The following is a 14,630-nucleotide window of genomic DNA, read 5'->3' on the forward strand; positions in this document are numbered from 1 at the left end:
TTAGGAAATGGAATTAAAATGATAAACTTTGAGTGTGCGTGCGCGTGTGTGCATTTATGCGTGAGCGTGCATTTGTGTGTGAGTGTGCATGTGTGTGTGTGTGTGTGTGCGTGTGTGTGCGTGCGTGCGTGTGTGGTGTGCGTGTGCGTGAATGTGTGTGTGATGGTAATTCCTAAAAAAAAATAAAACCCAGTGGCAATTCCTGACATGTGTGATGACCCCCCCCCAAAAACTATTTGCTTCTTGAAATGTTTTTCTAGGATGACCTAATCAACATTGACCTTTATGTGCGGAATTTGTACCCACTTGTGAAAGCGTGATCTTCATGAAAGGATGCACAGGTTGCAATGCTTTGTTTTGGCAATATGCGTTGTCTTCATAGGAAGAAGTTCACGATTAATGTCCATGCAATTCAAAATACTGGGTTAATTGATTTTATATTTCCAGGCAAAAGGGAGACTACACCCTGAACTGGTCGCCAGCTAGTCGTAGAGCACATATAGAGACAAATAACCAGCCACACCCACTTGCAGACTGCCACTGAGCAAGAATCGATCCCACACTGCCTGCACACAAGTTAGGCGTGTGTACCCCAAAAACTTGCCTTTGTTACATTGTTGCCTTTGTTTGTATCATGGGTCCTAAGCAGTCATTTTATTTCAGTAATTAGTGGATGCTAAATTAACCCCCCCCCCCTCTCTCTCTCTCTCTCTCTCTCTCTCTCTCTCTCTCTCTCTCTCTCTCTCTCTCTCTCTCTCTCTCTCTCTCTCTCTCTATCTCTCTCTCCACAATTTATATTTCTTATGTGGGCTAATCACTGCTTGCAGGAGGCAATGTGGTGAATGGGATTAGTGTGTGAGTTTTAATTAATGTCTGTGAAGCTTCACACACATTGGCAAACACACACGCTTAAACACGCGCGCGAGCACACGCAGATGCACAGCAGCAAGAAAACACGCTGCAAAGGAATACATTGAGCGCACGCTCAGAGAATGGATGCGATTAGATATTGAAGGTGCAAAATGCTCCCCTAGCGGTCAGAACGGAGTTAAAAAGCAGCGCGTGAGCGGCAGCACGCCACTGTGGGTCCGAAGCTCGAGTTTGACAAGAGCCACAGAAAAGTTAACAGCGGACTTGAGACGTGTGGCATCCGCAGAGCATCATGGCCAACAAAGCGCAGCCTCCTCACCTGCACCTGGCCGAAGTCACCGCGTCCCAGTTCCTCGACATCTGGAAGCATTTTGATGCCGACGGTGAGGCTGTTTTATTCCAAGTTACGTTATTTTTTATTTGGCTTCAACTGCAGACTTTTGAAGGACTGTTAAAAGGGTGATGAAATAAAAAGCGTGAAGAATGTAAATACATCATGCAAGCTGTTATGAAGCGAAAGAAGGGAAAGTCAAAGTGTTCATTGGATTAATTTAATTTATTTCCAACACATAAATTCCGAATCAATACTTAATAAGAATCACGAATGAGAAGGGAAGACGACCGCACATGCTTAATAATAAACGCACAATTACTGAGTAAAATCTCAAATAAAGCAAGACGCTTTTCAACAATCATGTAAATAGGCAGTATTGCAAATAACCGCAAAGAACCAAAATAAATGCTTTTGAGAGACATTAATTAATTTGCAGTTTCGGTTTCCATTAATAAGCATGATTGTCGACGTTTTGTCAATAAGTGCAGTGTCAGGTGACAGCTTTATTCAGTAAAAAAAAAAAAAAAAAGCTCCCTACTATAGGTTTTATTGATCAGTTTCTGTCAGCATGGAATTATCACTGTCGTACTTCATCCTCTCCTCCCCCACCCCCTTCTTCCGTGCGTGATCAATTGGACACGGGACAGTTCTTTCTCTCTCTCTCTCTCTCTCTCTCTCTCTCTCTCTCTCTCTCTCTCTCTCTCTCTCTCTCTCTCTCTCTCTCTCTCTCTCTCTCTCTCTCTATATATATATATATATATATATAGCTATACATATATATACATATATACATATATATATACATATATATATACATATATATATATATATATATATATATATATATACTCCCCATAGTTGCAATTTGTCCTGCTATATAGTACATATTTAATATTAATAATTACAATTATTATTATTTTACTGTAGTTATTTGTAAGAAAGCATTTATTACTCTGTTAAACAAATGCTTGGGCCTGAAAACAAGTTTTGTTCTTTTGTTTCAATGTTACACATGTATCCATCCCTTTTCTGTACCGTTCGTCCCCATAGGGATCGTAATAATGGTAAAAATATAAAGATTTCACGGATTTCACGTATCATGGGTTCTTTTCGGAACGTAACCCCAGCGAAAAATGAGAGATTACTAGATCACTAAACATTTCAGCAACTCACATCACACAGACAATTTTTATTCAGTTATGTGATTATCTCCTATTTGATTACTGTAAGTTTAACGTTATGCTAATTTCTGAACCAGTCAACATCCTCACACACTCTACTGAAAATGATGTAAGCCATTTCAAGCTGCTTTATATCTGCCCTGCCCTGATGCGGTCTTTTTTCGACGACGCCTGCTCATTTGCTTTAAGTTATTCCACAGAGAAATGAAGGTGGAATGAGGAGCTGTATAGCCTACTCTGCGATCACCACTGCTTTGGTTTTGAAGTCCTTTTTTTACATATTGTCCTTTGCAGCTACTTTGCTAATCAAATGTGGCCTTTGCATCAACACACTTGGATGCAGTATGTGAGTTCATTCATTCACTCAGTGTCTTCTTGGTCAGCAGAAAGAATGGAGAGCTAATTTGTTTGATCAGATTGTGCAAACATCACTGAATTTGAAGTTTAAAATACACGGGAGGTGATGCTTCCAGAGATGGTGGAACCACTTATATTACCCTGTCGGTGCAGGATCAAATCTCTTCTGAAGTAAGCCTGCGTCTTGCAGCTCCTCTGTGCTGTGTCCTTCTCATCTTTCTCTGCTGTATCTGTCAGTTTATTTATTTATTTATTTATTTATTTATTTATTTATTTATTTATTTATTTATTTATTTATTTATTTATTTATTTATTTATTTATTTATTTATTTATTTATTTATTTATTTATTTATTTATTTATTCTGTTCAAAGCATTTTTGGAAAATATCACCTGCACTCCCTCCTCCTAATTATAGAACACATTTTGTTAAGCTGCCTATATAATATTGAATATGAATCAAAATCACCTACACTAAACATTTGAAATGGCTAGATTGCAAATTCCTTTGAATGCCAAATGTTCGTGACATATCCTTGAAAATGCATTTAATACTGCTTACCCTTCCAAGCGTTTTAGAATAAGAAACTCAAGCAAGAGTAAGGCGACTTAACAAGCATCTCTTGGGATGTGTGATGCAATACGCTACTGTGTACACTAGTGTAGGGATAAAGTGGTTTTGCAAACCTTTTAACTTGCAGACTTGAAAGTTTTGAGTTTTACTGAGCAGAGCGCAGTTTCTATAATTTACATGTATGTAATAAAATAATTGTCATACAAAGTATGCGGTTCATGTAAAGCAGGGGTGTCAAACTCATTTTTTTCGCGGGCCGCATTGTAGTCATAGCTTCTTTCGAAGGGCCATTATGACTGTCAACCCAAATAAATGTATGACCACCTCATATTATAAACAGTAAAAGCTACAAAACAAACTGACAAATAACTCGTTTTCAAATCCGACGAGTAAAGACCGGTCAAATATATAAATATATATATGTGGCGGGCCGTATCCGGACCCCGGGCCTTGAGTTTGACACCTGTACAAATAGGTGCAGGAAGTATTTGTGGTTGTGACTTTGCCTGTCGGCATCACGGTGGGTAGCACACTGGTCCACCTCGCAGTTCAGAGGTGCGGGGGTTGAGTCCAGCTCCGTGTTATTTACATGTTATTCCCATGCCTTTATGAATTTTCTTCTGGGTGTTTCAGTTTCCTCCCACATTTCAAAGACATGCATGGTAGGACGATTAAACACTCCAAATTGTCATTGGTGTTATTGTGAGTGTGAATGATTGTTTGTCAGTTTGTTGCCTGGTGACTGGTTCAGGGAGCCTACCGCCCAAAAGACAGCTGGGATAGGCCCGAGCATGTCCGCGAGCCTCGTGAGGATAAGCAGTTTGGAAAATAAATGGACGGCTGGAAATGTATCCTCCAAAATGGATTTGAAGTGAAAAGATCTGATAGATTGTAGAACACGAGTTTAAATTTTACCTGCCTCAAAAATATATATAAAAAACAACCTGCTCTTCACCTACTGATGACAAAAGTTAATGCAGCAAGACTTGTGAAGAAGCCTTAATCAAAAGATTGATCATTTTCCAAGAAGGAAACTATAGATTCAAGATTGCCCAGTACCGTAAAAAAGTTTTGATTTCACATTTAATTAAATGATCTGAAATATAATTGAAGTCAAGCATTAATGCCATCCCATTTTCATTTGCACACCCTGTATAACATCTTTAGCGATCAATATAAAAGCGTATGTACTGAAAATCACTGCAAAGAGATCATCATAGTCTACTTTGCACCAGTAATCAGCGTGCAACGTATCGTACACTGCAGCTCTGAGATAAACCACAAACTATTTATAGTAAATCTTGGGAATTAACATTTCCATATGCAAACTTAAACAAAAAACACACACATTTAGTGATAAATCAGTCTATTGTTGTTGATTTTCTTTATCAATTGCATATGTGATGACAATAAAGCTGACTCTGACTCTGATTTACTCACCATGTACTTGCACTAATTGTTTCAGAGGTCATTTCTCCCTAGAGAGCTAAATGTCAGTGAGACCTACAGGAGAGAAGCTTCATAGCGGGATGGCTGTCCTACTTATGGAAGCAGCAGGAGCAAGCATTTATGAGTTGTGATAACATCACTAAGGCACACATACATGTCCCTAGAGACCAACACACAAATGCACGCACACACACTCACACACGCGCAAACCAAATCTCTCTGTATAGAACAAAGCTGCTAAATGTCAACAGAATGGAGGCGGAGAAGATGAGAGAGCGAGTTGATGAGTTTGAGGAAGAGGAGCGGAAGTAGATGGCATGATAATCATTGTTAATGTTAAATGAGGCAGTGCTGCCTTCCAGGGCTTTGCAGAAGTAGCTAGTCAAGTCGTTTGGAGCCATCTGTCCATTTGATGGGCTCGGTAAAAAATGTTTGCACACATCACGTGTACAGTACTACCTTGGTGAAAGGAGCGGCAATATTTGCTTTCTGAATAACTGCGTTTCTGTCCATTCACTATTGATTTCCCCGGTACCACTTTTATAAGAGAAGTCGCCTCTGAATCATCGTGTTCAAAATCCTAGAAGGTGTCTTTCCATAATTAGCTTCTCGGTATTGGCATTACGTTATTTAAAAGGTTAAGAAGGCAAGGACGCGTGTGACAGCTGAAAGGCTCGTGTTTAAATCAGTACCAGCATGCACACGAGAGGGGGCAGCTGCTTGAATAAAAAGCTTTTGTCAGAAAAAGCATACAGTTTGATCCAAAGTATTTGGACAGTATTAGTATTTAGCATTTTTCCTTTATAAGGGACTGGAATGTGTTTGAAATTCAATAAAAGTCAGGATGTGATTGAAGTGGAGAATTTAAATATGGCATTTATATTTCTCAGTTTATAATACCGGAATAAACATAATTATATTATATGATTGTCTCAAGACAAAATGGTCCTTCCCGATTGAAGCCCGCAATCTGGGAGTTATCTACAATATGGTGCTGACCTTTGATCCTCAAGTCAGCAAAATGATGCAGTCATGCTTTTCACATCTCAGACTAAAAAACAAAAATAAGATTCAAAATGTCCTACGTCCTGGAGGAAAACAGAGACCCATGCTCTACGAATTACTTCCAGAATGGACTAATGCAATACAATTCAGGTATAAGAGGATAAAAAAAGACAAGGATTCTCTTTCTGGACTTCTCCAGTGCCTTCAACCCACCCCCCAAGCGCACACACAGGCACGGGGAGAACATGCATACTCCACACAGGGTGGGCTGGAGGTGGAACTCGCAGCCTCTGAACTGTGAGACGGCCGTGCTAACCAGTGCGCCACCGTGCTGTCCTATTATTATTATATTTACAAGTATCACACTTGTCAAGTCCATTTGGGCGCCTGATTATTGAAGTTCTCTGTTTGGTGTGACTGCTATGATAAATGCTCGATTTGGGTGGAACCTCTTAAATTAAAGTTGAAAGTCTCCAAATGTGTGTGTTTGTGTCCCATTTCTCTAAAAGGCAATGGTTATATCGAAGGAAAGGAGTTGGAGAACTTCTTTCGGGAGCTGGAATCAGCCCGGAGGGGAGCCGGCGTGGTGAGTCACGTAGGCAGTCATTCGAAATATTCTGTGTATTTTTACTCACATCTTATGTTTACTTAATTATGTATGTTGGATATTTGTAGGACCCTTCAAAACCAACATTCAGAGATAAGATGAAGGACTTCATGCAGAAGTTCGACAAGAACAAAGATGGAAGAATTGAGATGTCAGAGGTAAGATAGTGGGTGTATGCTTGGTATTCTTCTACCTAGAACTTTGCACTGAAAATGAAAATGGCATGTTCGACATGCAAAGCGACTTTTAGAACTTTGTCATCCATCGCCTTTTGTCTGCACAATGAGCTTCCGTCTGTTCCGTCCCACCTCTGGTGATCGCCCTGGCCAACTTTACATCATCCGCGAGTATAAATTTCCTTGCAGTGTCTTATAAATGTCCTTTTTGCGTATTGATCTCCTAAGTGCTGAATTCAAAGAAATTGAGGTGAGCCGCCTCCATTGGCAGGGAAGCAAGTGGGCTGTGTTCACGCCCACAACGGCACAAACATATGTTTCATACTGCATGCATTTACAAAATACCAAAAGAAAGAATACTCCAGACCATGCTTTGCATTAGATGTGCGCTGGGCATGAAAATGGGACCCTCAGTTGCTCAAAGAATTGCTTTTGGTCTAGATTAGAACATGGTCAGAGTCCTGGACTGTCTCACACTGCTGGAAGGCTGTTCCAGATTTTACTGTCAGCAGGCTGTTACAGTAGTCTAACCTGGTGGAGACAAATGCAATGAATTTGTCTCTCTAAGTCATCTTCGGACTAGACTTCTTTGATTTTGGAAATAATGAGATTCGTGATTCAATATGTGGTAAAATTCAGGTTTAAGTCCATCTCTTAGGTTCTCACTTGATTACAGAACAACTCAATGTGTCTGACAACACTTCTCTTTGTTTCCGTAGGCCAGAAGTAATGATTTCAGTTATGTTCTGATCTGTTCAATACGGTAGGAGAGAGAATCTATAGGGCCTTGTCCACCTGCCGTCAGTAAGCCATAGATCTGTGAGTCATCTGCATATTTGCGATAGGCCACTCAATAGTTGTGTACTCTCCGACCTAGAGGTTGAAGAATAGGGAAATCAGGATTGAGACTCCAATTTCAACAAATTAACTTCCTGTCCTTTAGATAATCATTGAACCAGTTTAGACCAGCACCAGACTCTCCCACCCAGTGATCTAACACCTGTGGTTCAAGGATATACATTTCTTTTGATAATCCTAGGTTGATGATTTTATTGAGCACTCTTGTGGAGACCCCAGAACATGCAAAATCATGAATAAAAAAAGATCTACCTTGGGCATCTACAAGTTATAATTTTCATGCAGGTGTTATCCATCTGCAACGTTGCCGTCAAGATGTTTCACAGCTGCGATTGCATAGGAGCTTTGACTCCTCTATCTTTTGTTCTTATCTCTTCTGGTTGTGTGTCATTCTATCTTTGTAGCTGGCCCAGATTCTTCCCACTGAAGAGAACTTTTTGCTCTGCTTCAGACAATTTGTGAGTTCCAGTGCTGAGTTCATGGCGGTAAGCATTTTTTATTTATCCATCCATTCATTATTTGCATCGCTTGTCCCCGTGGGGGTCGCCGGCGTGCTGGAGCCTATCCCGACAGTCATCAAGCAGTAGGCTGAACTAGTTGCCAGCCAATCGCAGGACACATGGAGTCAGACAACCATCCATGGAGTGCTCAATCGGCCTACCATGCAAGTTTTTGGGATGTGGGAGGAAACCGGAGTTCCCGGGGGAAACCTACGCAGGCTCAGAGAGAACATGCAAACTCCACCTAGGGAGGGCTGGAGATGGAATCGAACCCATAACCTCTGAACTGTGAGGCGGATGTGCTAAGTAGTACCCCACTGTGACACCCTATTTAATTGATATTTATTTATTCATTTTATTTATATTATTTCATTATCATTCTTATCTTATGCTGCTTTGTCTCCACAAGATTTGGCTTGAAGTCTCCTTTGCCATGAAAGCCCGATGTAAGAGTGCGTATGTTGCTGACTTTCCAATGTACTGCTGGCTATCTGTGTCAACGAGCGACTTGCTGTGTGCACTGAAACATGACGTATAATTAATTATGAAACACTAAAATTGTATTTCTCAATGGGAGTTGCCATTTGAGAGTACTCTCACCCAGAGAACGAGAGACTTTGCCTGCAAATAGTCCTCAGCCAAGTCAATCATAGCTTTAAATTTTTAGAAATCGTTCATGTTCAGTGATGACTACATGGAGCCCCTAAAATGTAAAGGCAACATAACATTTTCTTCATGGTGGAGAACTCACAGTCTTTTGCCTCACAATCATCAGATTCTGTTCTGACCTGGCTGGAACACAAGATGAAGCTAATCAGCTTTTGGCATTTGTGTAAAGGGTGGTATGTTGATGTATTCTTTATTAAAGAGGCCTGAGGCAAGGTTATCAAATACAGCAAACAAATCCCAATCTTTTATGCACAGTGAAGTTAGTTCCTGTCATGTTTTGAGTTCAAACATGTAAAGAAGGCGATGCAAATATCGGTGTGACTGCCAAATCTCCACCAGATGCTCCATGCAAAACATGTGAGCCCTGAAACATTATTAGCACAGCAATGAAAACAAAAAATCTTTCTCTGATGAAGGGTCATTTCAGTAAACGTTTATTTACAGAAAATATATTTTAAAAAAATCCATTTAACAGTTTCAGGTTTGCATAAAAGACCTTCGGTACTATTTGGAGTATAAATTATGAATGATGGTAGAAGTAACACAAAACTGTCCTTAGAGTGTTGAAAGTTTCATGGAATATAAAACAATTTAATCTAGCAAATCCCTGCTCTTGAAGATAACACTAGGGCAGATTTTAAATTTTGCAGCAATAAAAGAACGTAGCTAATTAAGAACCAATTGCATGCATGGGGGGGGGGGGATATGTCATTCTCCCCAATGTCATTCACAGGAAATAATGAAACGAGAGAAAGTCAAAGGAGAATGCCTGAAGGATACAATCAATGGATGACTGCAAACAGTCACAGAGGAAACTTAATGAAATGTCGATGGGAAGCTGAGAGACAGAGTTTGAGAACATAAAACGGGAATGTCGGATTCATTGGTCTTTGTTGAAGGGTGTGTCGAGAAGGAAGCGAGCAAAGAGATTTTAAAGGGTTAGCATGAGAAAGCAGGACCTTCTATTTTCAGGGTCATGTATAATATATAACACCGCTGCTAACTGTTCTCTGCAGAGCCAAGCAAACGGGAAAGAGAGGAGGGGAGAGGAGAAAGGGGGGAGGGGGCCATCCATCTTTGACAAGGAGTCCTTTGGACGTGGACAGCTACTGGATTCAAACATTCATTAAAATGAATGTCTTTGCCTTGCCTTGTATCTTTCTGTCCTTTTTTTCCTTTAGCTATGGTTGAAGATAGAGTTCTTCTTTTTCCGGTTGGAACGGTGTTTCTTCGCAGTTTCTTTAACGCACTCTGCTGGAAGTAAAAAAAATGATTTGTTCTTTTTCCCATTTTTTTCAGGCATGGCGACGATACGATACAGATCGCAGTGGCTACATCGAAGCCAACGAATTGAAGGTTTGAATGAGATTTTAATAAAATTACCCAGCAATGGCACCTTTAGTGGTGGAAAAGGCATTAAACACAGTTTGCAACCATGACAAAAACACAAGTGATCATTTTTTATTTGGTTTTGTCCCTTCCCCCTCAAACCTCCAAGATGATCACTTTTCAAAAAATGCATGTTTGTTCAATCATTTACATTCCACAGAGCAAGCCATTTTCAACACTGGTCAATATTTTATAAAACTAACACCCACATATTTGGACTTTTACCTTTTTTGCACATTATTCTTTTCTAATAATAGTGTCATTAAATTAAAGTATTTCCTGTCTGTTTTCCCTAAAATAAAAAAATACAAAGCCTTTTTTACTTTTCTGTAGCGATTAAAGACTTGAGTGGTTCACTCAAATATAATTTGAATGTGACAATAAAGAAGTAAGCTCTACAGTATATTACCGGACATTATGTTTTTGTGTGTGTGCTCAGGGCTTTCTGTCGGACCTCTTGAAGAAGGCGAACAGACACTACGACGAGCAGAAGCTTAACGAGTACACACACACCATAGTAAGTCGCTTTCCCATGTGCAATAGCGCTCACAAATAAACACACATTTATACTTATTTTACATGGATTGTATGTTTGCCTATTAATCTTGTAGTTAATATTATTTGGAGAAGAGGAGGTATAAAAAATAATTGGGTTAGCGATGTAGAGTTTAACTTATTTTTATTTAAATTAAAGCCCGTAGTTAACACAGACCGACGAAAGGTGATGTTTTGTGTAATTTTACTCCGAGAACCCCCATTTTTCTCCTGAGTGGTCTGGGCAGCTTGTGTCCTGCAGCTTGAATGTTTCCAAGCCAGATGTGGTCACATCTGCTAGTTCTTGGAAGCCCCAAAGGTGACCTGACCTGATTTGGTGAAGCAGGTTGCTTATACATGGCTTCACTCTTTAAGGTTCAGCTGGAGAACAACTACCAACTTTGGCGATGAGTGTGGCATTTGAAAAGTAATTAAATGTGTGAGAACGATTGACTATTTCTTCAGCTTGATTTCCTTCCAATAAAAAGACTGCAGAAATTAAAAGCATTAAAAGCGATCTTTTCAACAGTGTTATGTGGGCAGAAATTTGAGAAACATTACAAAAGTAATATCGTCTCTAATACATTTAATTTCCCCACTCACCTTGGAAAAACTATAAGGTTGTCCCTTCATTGCCCTGTACAAAGTTGTAGATGCAATTTGAAAAGTTCGATTTACCGTAACTGCAATCCATTTTTCTATTGCTCACTGAAATATTATGCAAATGACATTAGCCTATGAATAAGCTGCCTTTCTCGTGCGCCTCTGCCTCTTCCCATTACTGCTTTGCTTTGCTTTTGTAGCTCAGGATGTTTGATCTGAATGGAGATGGAAAACTGGGCCTTTCAGAGATGGCAAGGTAATGTGCAATTTCATTTCCCTCGGGTAATGTTTAGGTTGAAACCCATTGTCTGCGTCATTGATGAATTTGACCTTTCTTTTAGACTTCTACCTGTTCAGGAGAATTTCTTGCTCAAATTCCAGGTAGGGTACAGCATATAAATAGAAACAGGCCTCTATGATGTATCTTATTAGATCATTCATTTTGACCTTTAAGTGAGAGAATCTTTTTTATTTTTAAAGGGTGTCAAGCTGACCAGTGAGCAGTTCAATGCAATCTTCACATTCTACGACAAGGTATATTATGGATCAAAATTGTAATGTATTTCTGGAGCAGGCCATTAAAACAATCATAGAGAAAACGTAGACTCAAGGTGGAGTGTGAATGGATGACAGTGCGTGCGTAGGGCCAAGTGCTGAGTAATTAATGTCATCATTCTGATGTAAGTGTTGCTTCAGGAGCACAGACCGCTGCTGCCAGTGTTTCCATGGTGTGTCTAGTCAGTTCAGCCTTAACAAGGCTCACAGCAAGAGCTCCACATTAAGTCTCAAGTGCGTAACAGCACACGATGAAGTCGAGTGCTTCACACATTGCTTCGATTTCTCACGGTTCTCTGCTTGACCAAATGTCTCCTCAGACTACCGTATTTTCCGGACAATAAGGCGCACCTAAAAACCTAACATTTTCTCAAAACCTGACAGTGCGCCTTATAGTCCAGTGCGCCTTATATATGGACCAAATTCTTCAATTTAAACTGGCCCAAAGCATCGTGTCATGAAATCAATCATAAGTGGCCCGCTGAAGCCTATGAATCATGAATCAAAAAGACTATGGATCATTATTTTGTGATTATAAAGTAATTTGTTGCATCTGAAGTTGAAATAAAAACGATAAAAGGGAGAATGATCTGATTTGGATTAAAAATCTGACATGATGCATTAATGGTGCGCCTTATAGTCCGGTGCGCCTTATATAAGGACAACGTTTTAAAATGGGCCATTCATTGAAGGTGCGCCTTATAGTTCGGTGCGCCTTATAGTCCGGAAAATACGGTAGAAAGGTTTTGTTTTTCCAAGATCTAGGACAATTCAGTCAAGAATTGACAAAGATACATGTTATGTATTTCGAAATGCTATGAAGGCAACTAATCAAGCGTCCCATGCGTTTCTGCTGCCTTTTTTCAGGATGGGAATGGCTACATTGATGAGCTCGAGTTGGACGCCCTGCTACGAGACCTTTGCCTGACAAACAAGACGGTAAGATAAGAGTCCAGCAGAAACTGGCAATTATAATATACAATATCCTCAGAACCTTAAAATGAACTATTCATCCTGGGAACACATTGAAAGAATCATCTTTTGTTGGTGACAGGAGTTGCACCTTAACCATTGCTGACTCCATTATATGTAACCGTTCATTTATTGTCCTCCAGGAGGCAGACTTGAAGAACCTGAAAGATTACAAGCAGAGCATCATGAGCTTGTCTGATGGAGGGAAGCTCTACCGCGGAGAGCTTGAAATCGTCCTCTGCAGGGAGCCAATTCAATGATTCCTGATCCTTTCTTGTTGTGTATGATTATGTCTGCCGCCTCCCCTGCTCCCCCAGTAGAACATTCCCTTCCTGCTGCCTGCGCCCGACCTCCCATCTTCTCCCAAAGCTAATTCCAAATGAAATGAACCATTGGCACTATTTAGATTTTCTCCATGAACCCTTCTGCAACCTGACCTCTCACCCCTAAGGTGATCTTTTCTTAATCCTGTAGCAAGTCTGAATATTCAATTTGAAGTCTTAACTTAACTTAATGCCATGATATGTTTGGAATTGCAATGTCGGTTTTTGGCCGATAGTGTTAATTGGAAATCTCAATAAAATGCTTCAACATGACTTCATTTTTAATTACTATGTTTGTCTATACATATCCTTTCTTATTTTACTGTGAGTGCTTGTCTACACCGTCTTTACTTTGTCCCATTTATCATTTCAACAGTGTCAGAGATTTGACCTTCTTTGTTTAAATTTGTATTCCACAAAATTATAGGTACCAAACAAAAAAAAGTGACACAAAGGAGAGTAGCCAACTTTCCCGGGAGCCCTCGGACAATTTAGGTGCCTTGCTCAAACATATCTGGATAATGCACAGAACAACACATTTTTATAAATCGATTTCTAATAGTTAATTTGTAAGGAAATAAATTGATGCAACAAAATGCAGACAGGTGTTATTATGAACATGTACTAAATGAAGCAAGATTTTTTTTGCTCTGAAGCTTTCATAAAACAGCACAAAAAAAACGATCACCTTTAGATGATATTGCTGTATTACATTTCTAGTCAATACCGTGTAATTTATTTGACAATACTTTTAAATTCTAAATTATACAGCAGGAAAACGACCTTCCATCTTGAGTGGTGCAGAGGAAAACCCACATTAATTAGTTAGAACCATTAAAGTTTTAGTGTGACACAGAAATGAAATAAAATGTCCATCACTGGGAAGAATTCAGCAGCCGGTTTAAATTATGTAATTTTTAAAAGAAAAAAAGGCAGCAGGCCTTGTTTTGAAGAGGAGACAGTTCACATGTGAAGCAAATGTGATGACAACTACGCAATGAAAACTGCAAAGACCATTTTATATTTAGGAGCCAAAATTTGCACAGAAGCTCCAGAGCAGATTTTACCCAGTCTCAAATCAGGTGCCCTCTTGGGTGAAGGAACCTTGATAGCCACCACACTACGGCGACAGTTGCATCCTTTTAACAAGCCTACAACAGTTTTCACCCGATCTCGAATTAGGTACCATTTTGCGTGTGGATGAAACTTGATAGCCACTAGAGTCTGAACTACGGCAGCACTTGTAACTGTCAATCCTGCAAACCTTGCATGATAGCCCATAATTACTACATCCAAGAGAAGAAGGCTTTGTTGGAGGGAGGCTGGAATATTGGCACCACAGCCACAGCTGCTCTTTCTGACGGTCGGAACACGTATTCGCCGGTGTTTCCCCTCCGTTCATAACTCTCTCAGGATTATTATCAATATTTTCTTTTTACGATTATGTTCAAGGTCATCTGTTGGTTGTGTCACATGACCGACCACGAAGATAATACCAAGCGTGTTTAATATTGTCTTAAGGCAAAGACTAGGACAAAACTGACCTAACACATCGGTCGGAGGTTACCACCTCACACTAAAAGATCATGCTCACGGGAGCATGCAGAGATTCTAGAGGAACTCTAAAAAAAAAAAAAAACTTTCTTAAGACTTAGTTTTAAATTTCAGACTGTGA

The 14,630-nt window shown here is 39.8% G+C and overlaps 1 protein-coding gene across 1 annotated transcript; it reads left to right on the top strand.

Moving 5' to 3' along the window:
- Positions 1–950: 950 nt before the first annotated feature.
- Positions 951–13,228, top strand: calb2a (calbindin 2a). Its single transcript, XM_061284283.1, has 11 exons — positions 951–1,253; positions 6,279–6,355; positions 6,445–6,534; positions 7,815–7,895; positions 9,879–9,935; positions 10,408–10,485; positions 11,306–11,361; positions 11,447–11,486; positions 11,586–11,639; positions 12,528–12,599; positions 12,776–13,228. The coding sequence occupies exons 1-11, from the start codon at positions 1,163–1,165 to the stop codon at positions 12,890–12,892; spliced, it is 813 nt and encodes a 270-aa protein (XP_061140267.1). The 5' UTR covers positions 951–1,162; the 3' UTR covers positions 12,893–13,228.
- Positions 13,229–14,630: the final 1,402 nt, after the last annotated feature.

This window comes from Syngnathus typhle, linkage group LG7, assembly GCF_033458585.1.
Source record: "Syngnathus typhle isolate RoL2023-S1 ecotype Sweden linkage group LG7, RoL_Styp_1.0, whole genome shotgun sequence".
In the NCBI taxonomy this organism is placed as follows: domain Eukaryota; kingdom Metazoa; phylum Chordata; class Actinopteri; order Syngnathiformes; family Syngnathidae; genus Syngnathus; species Syngnathus typhle.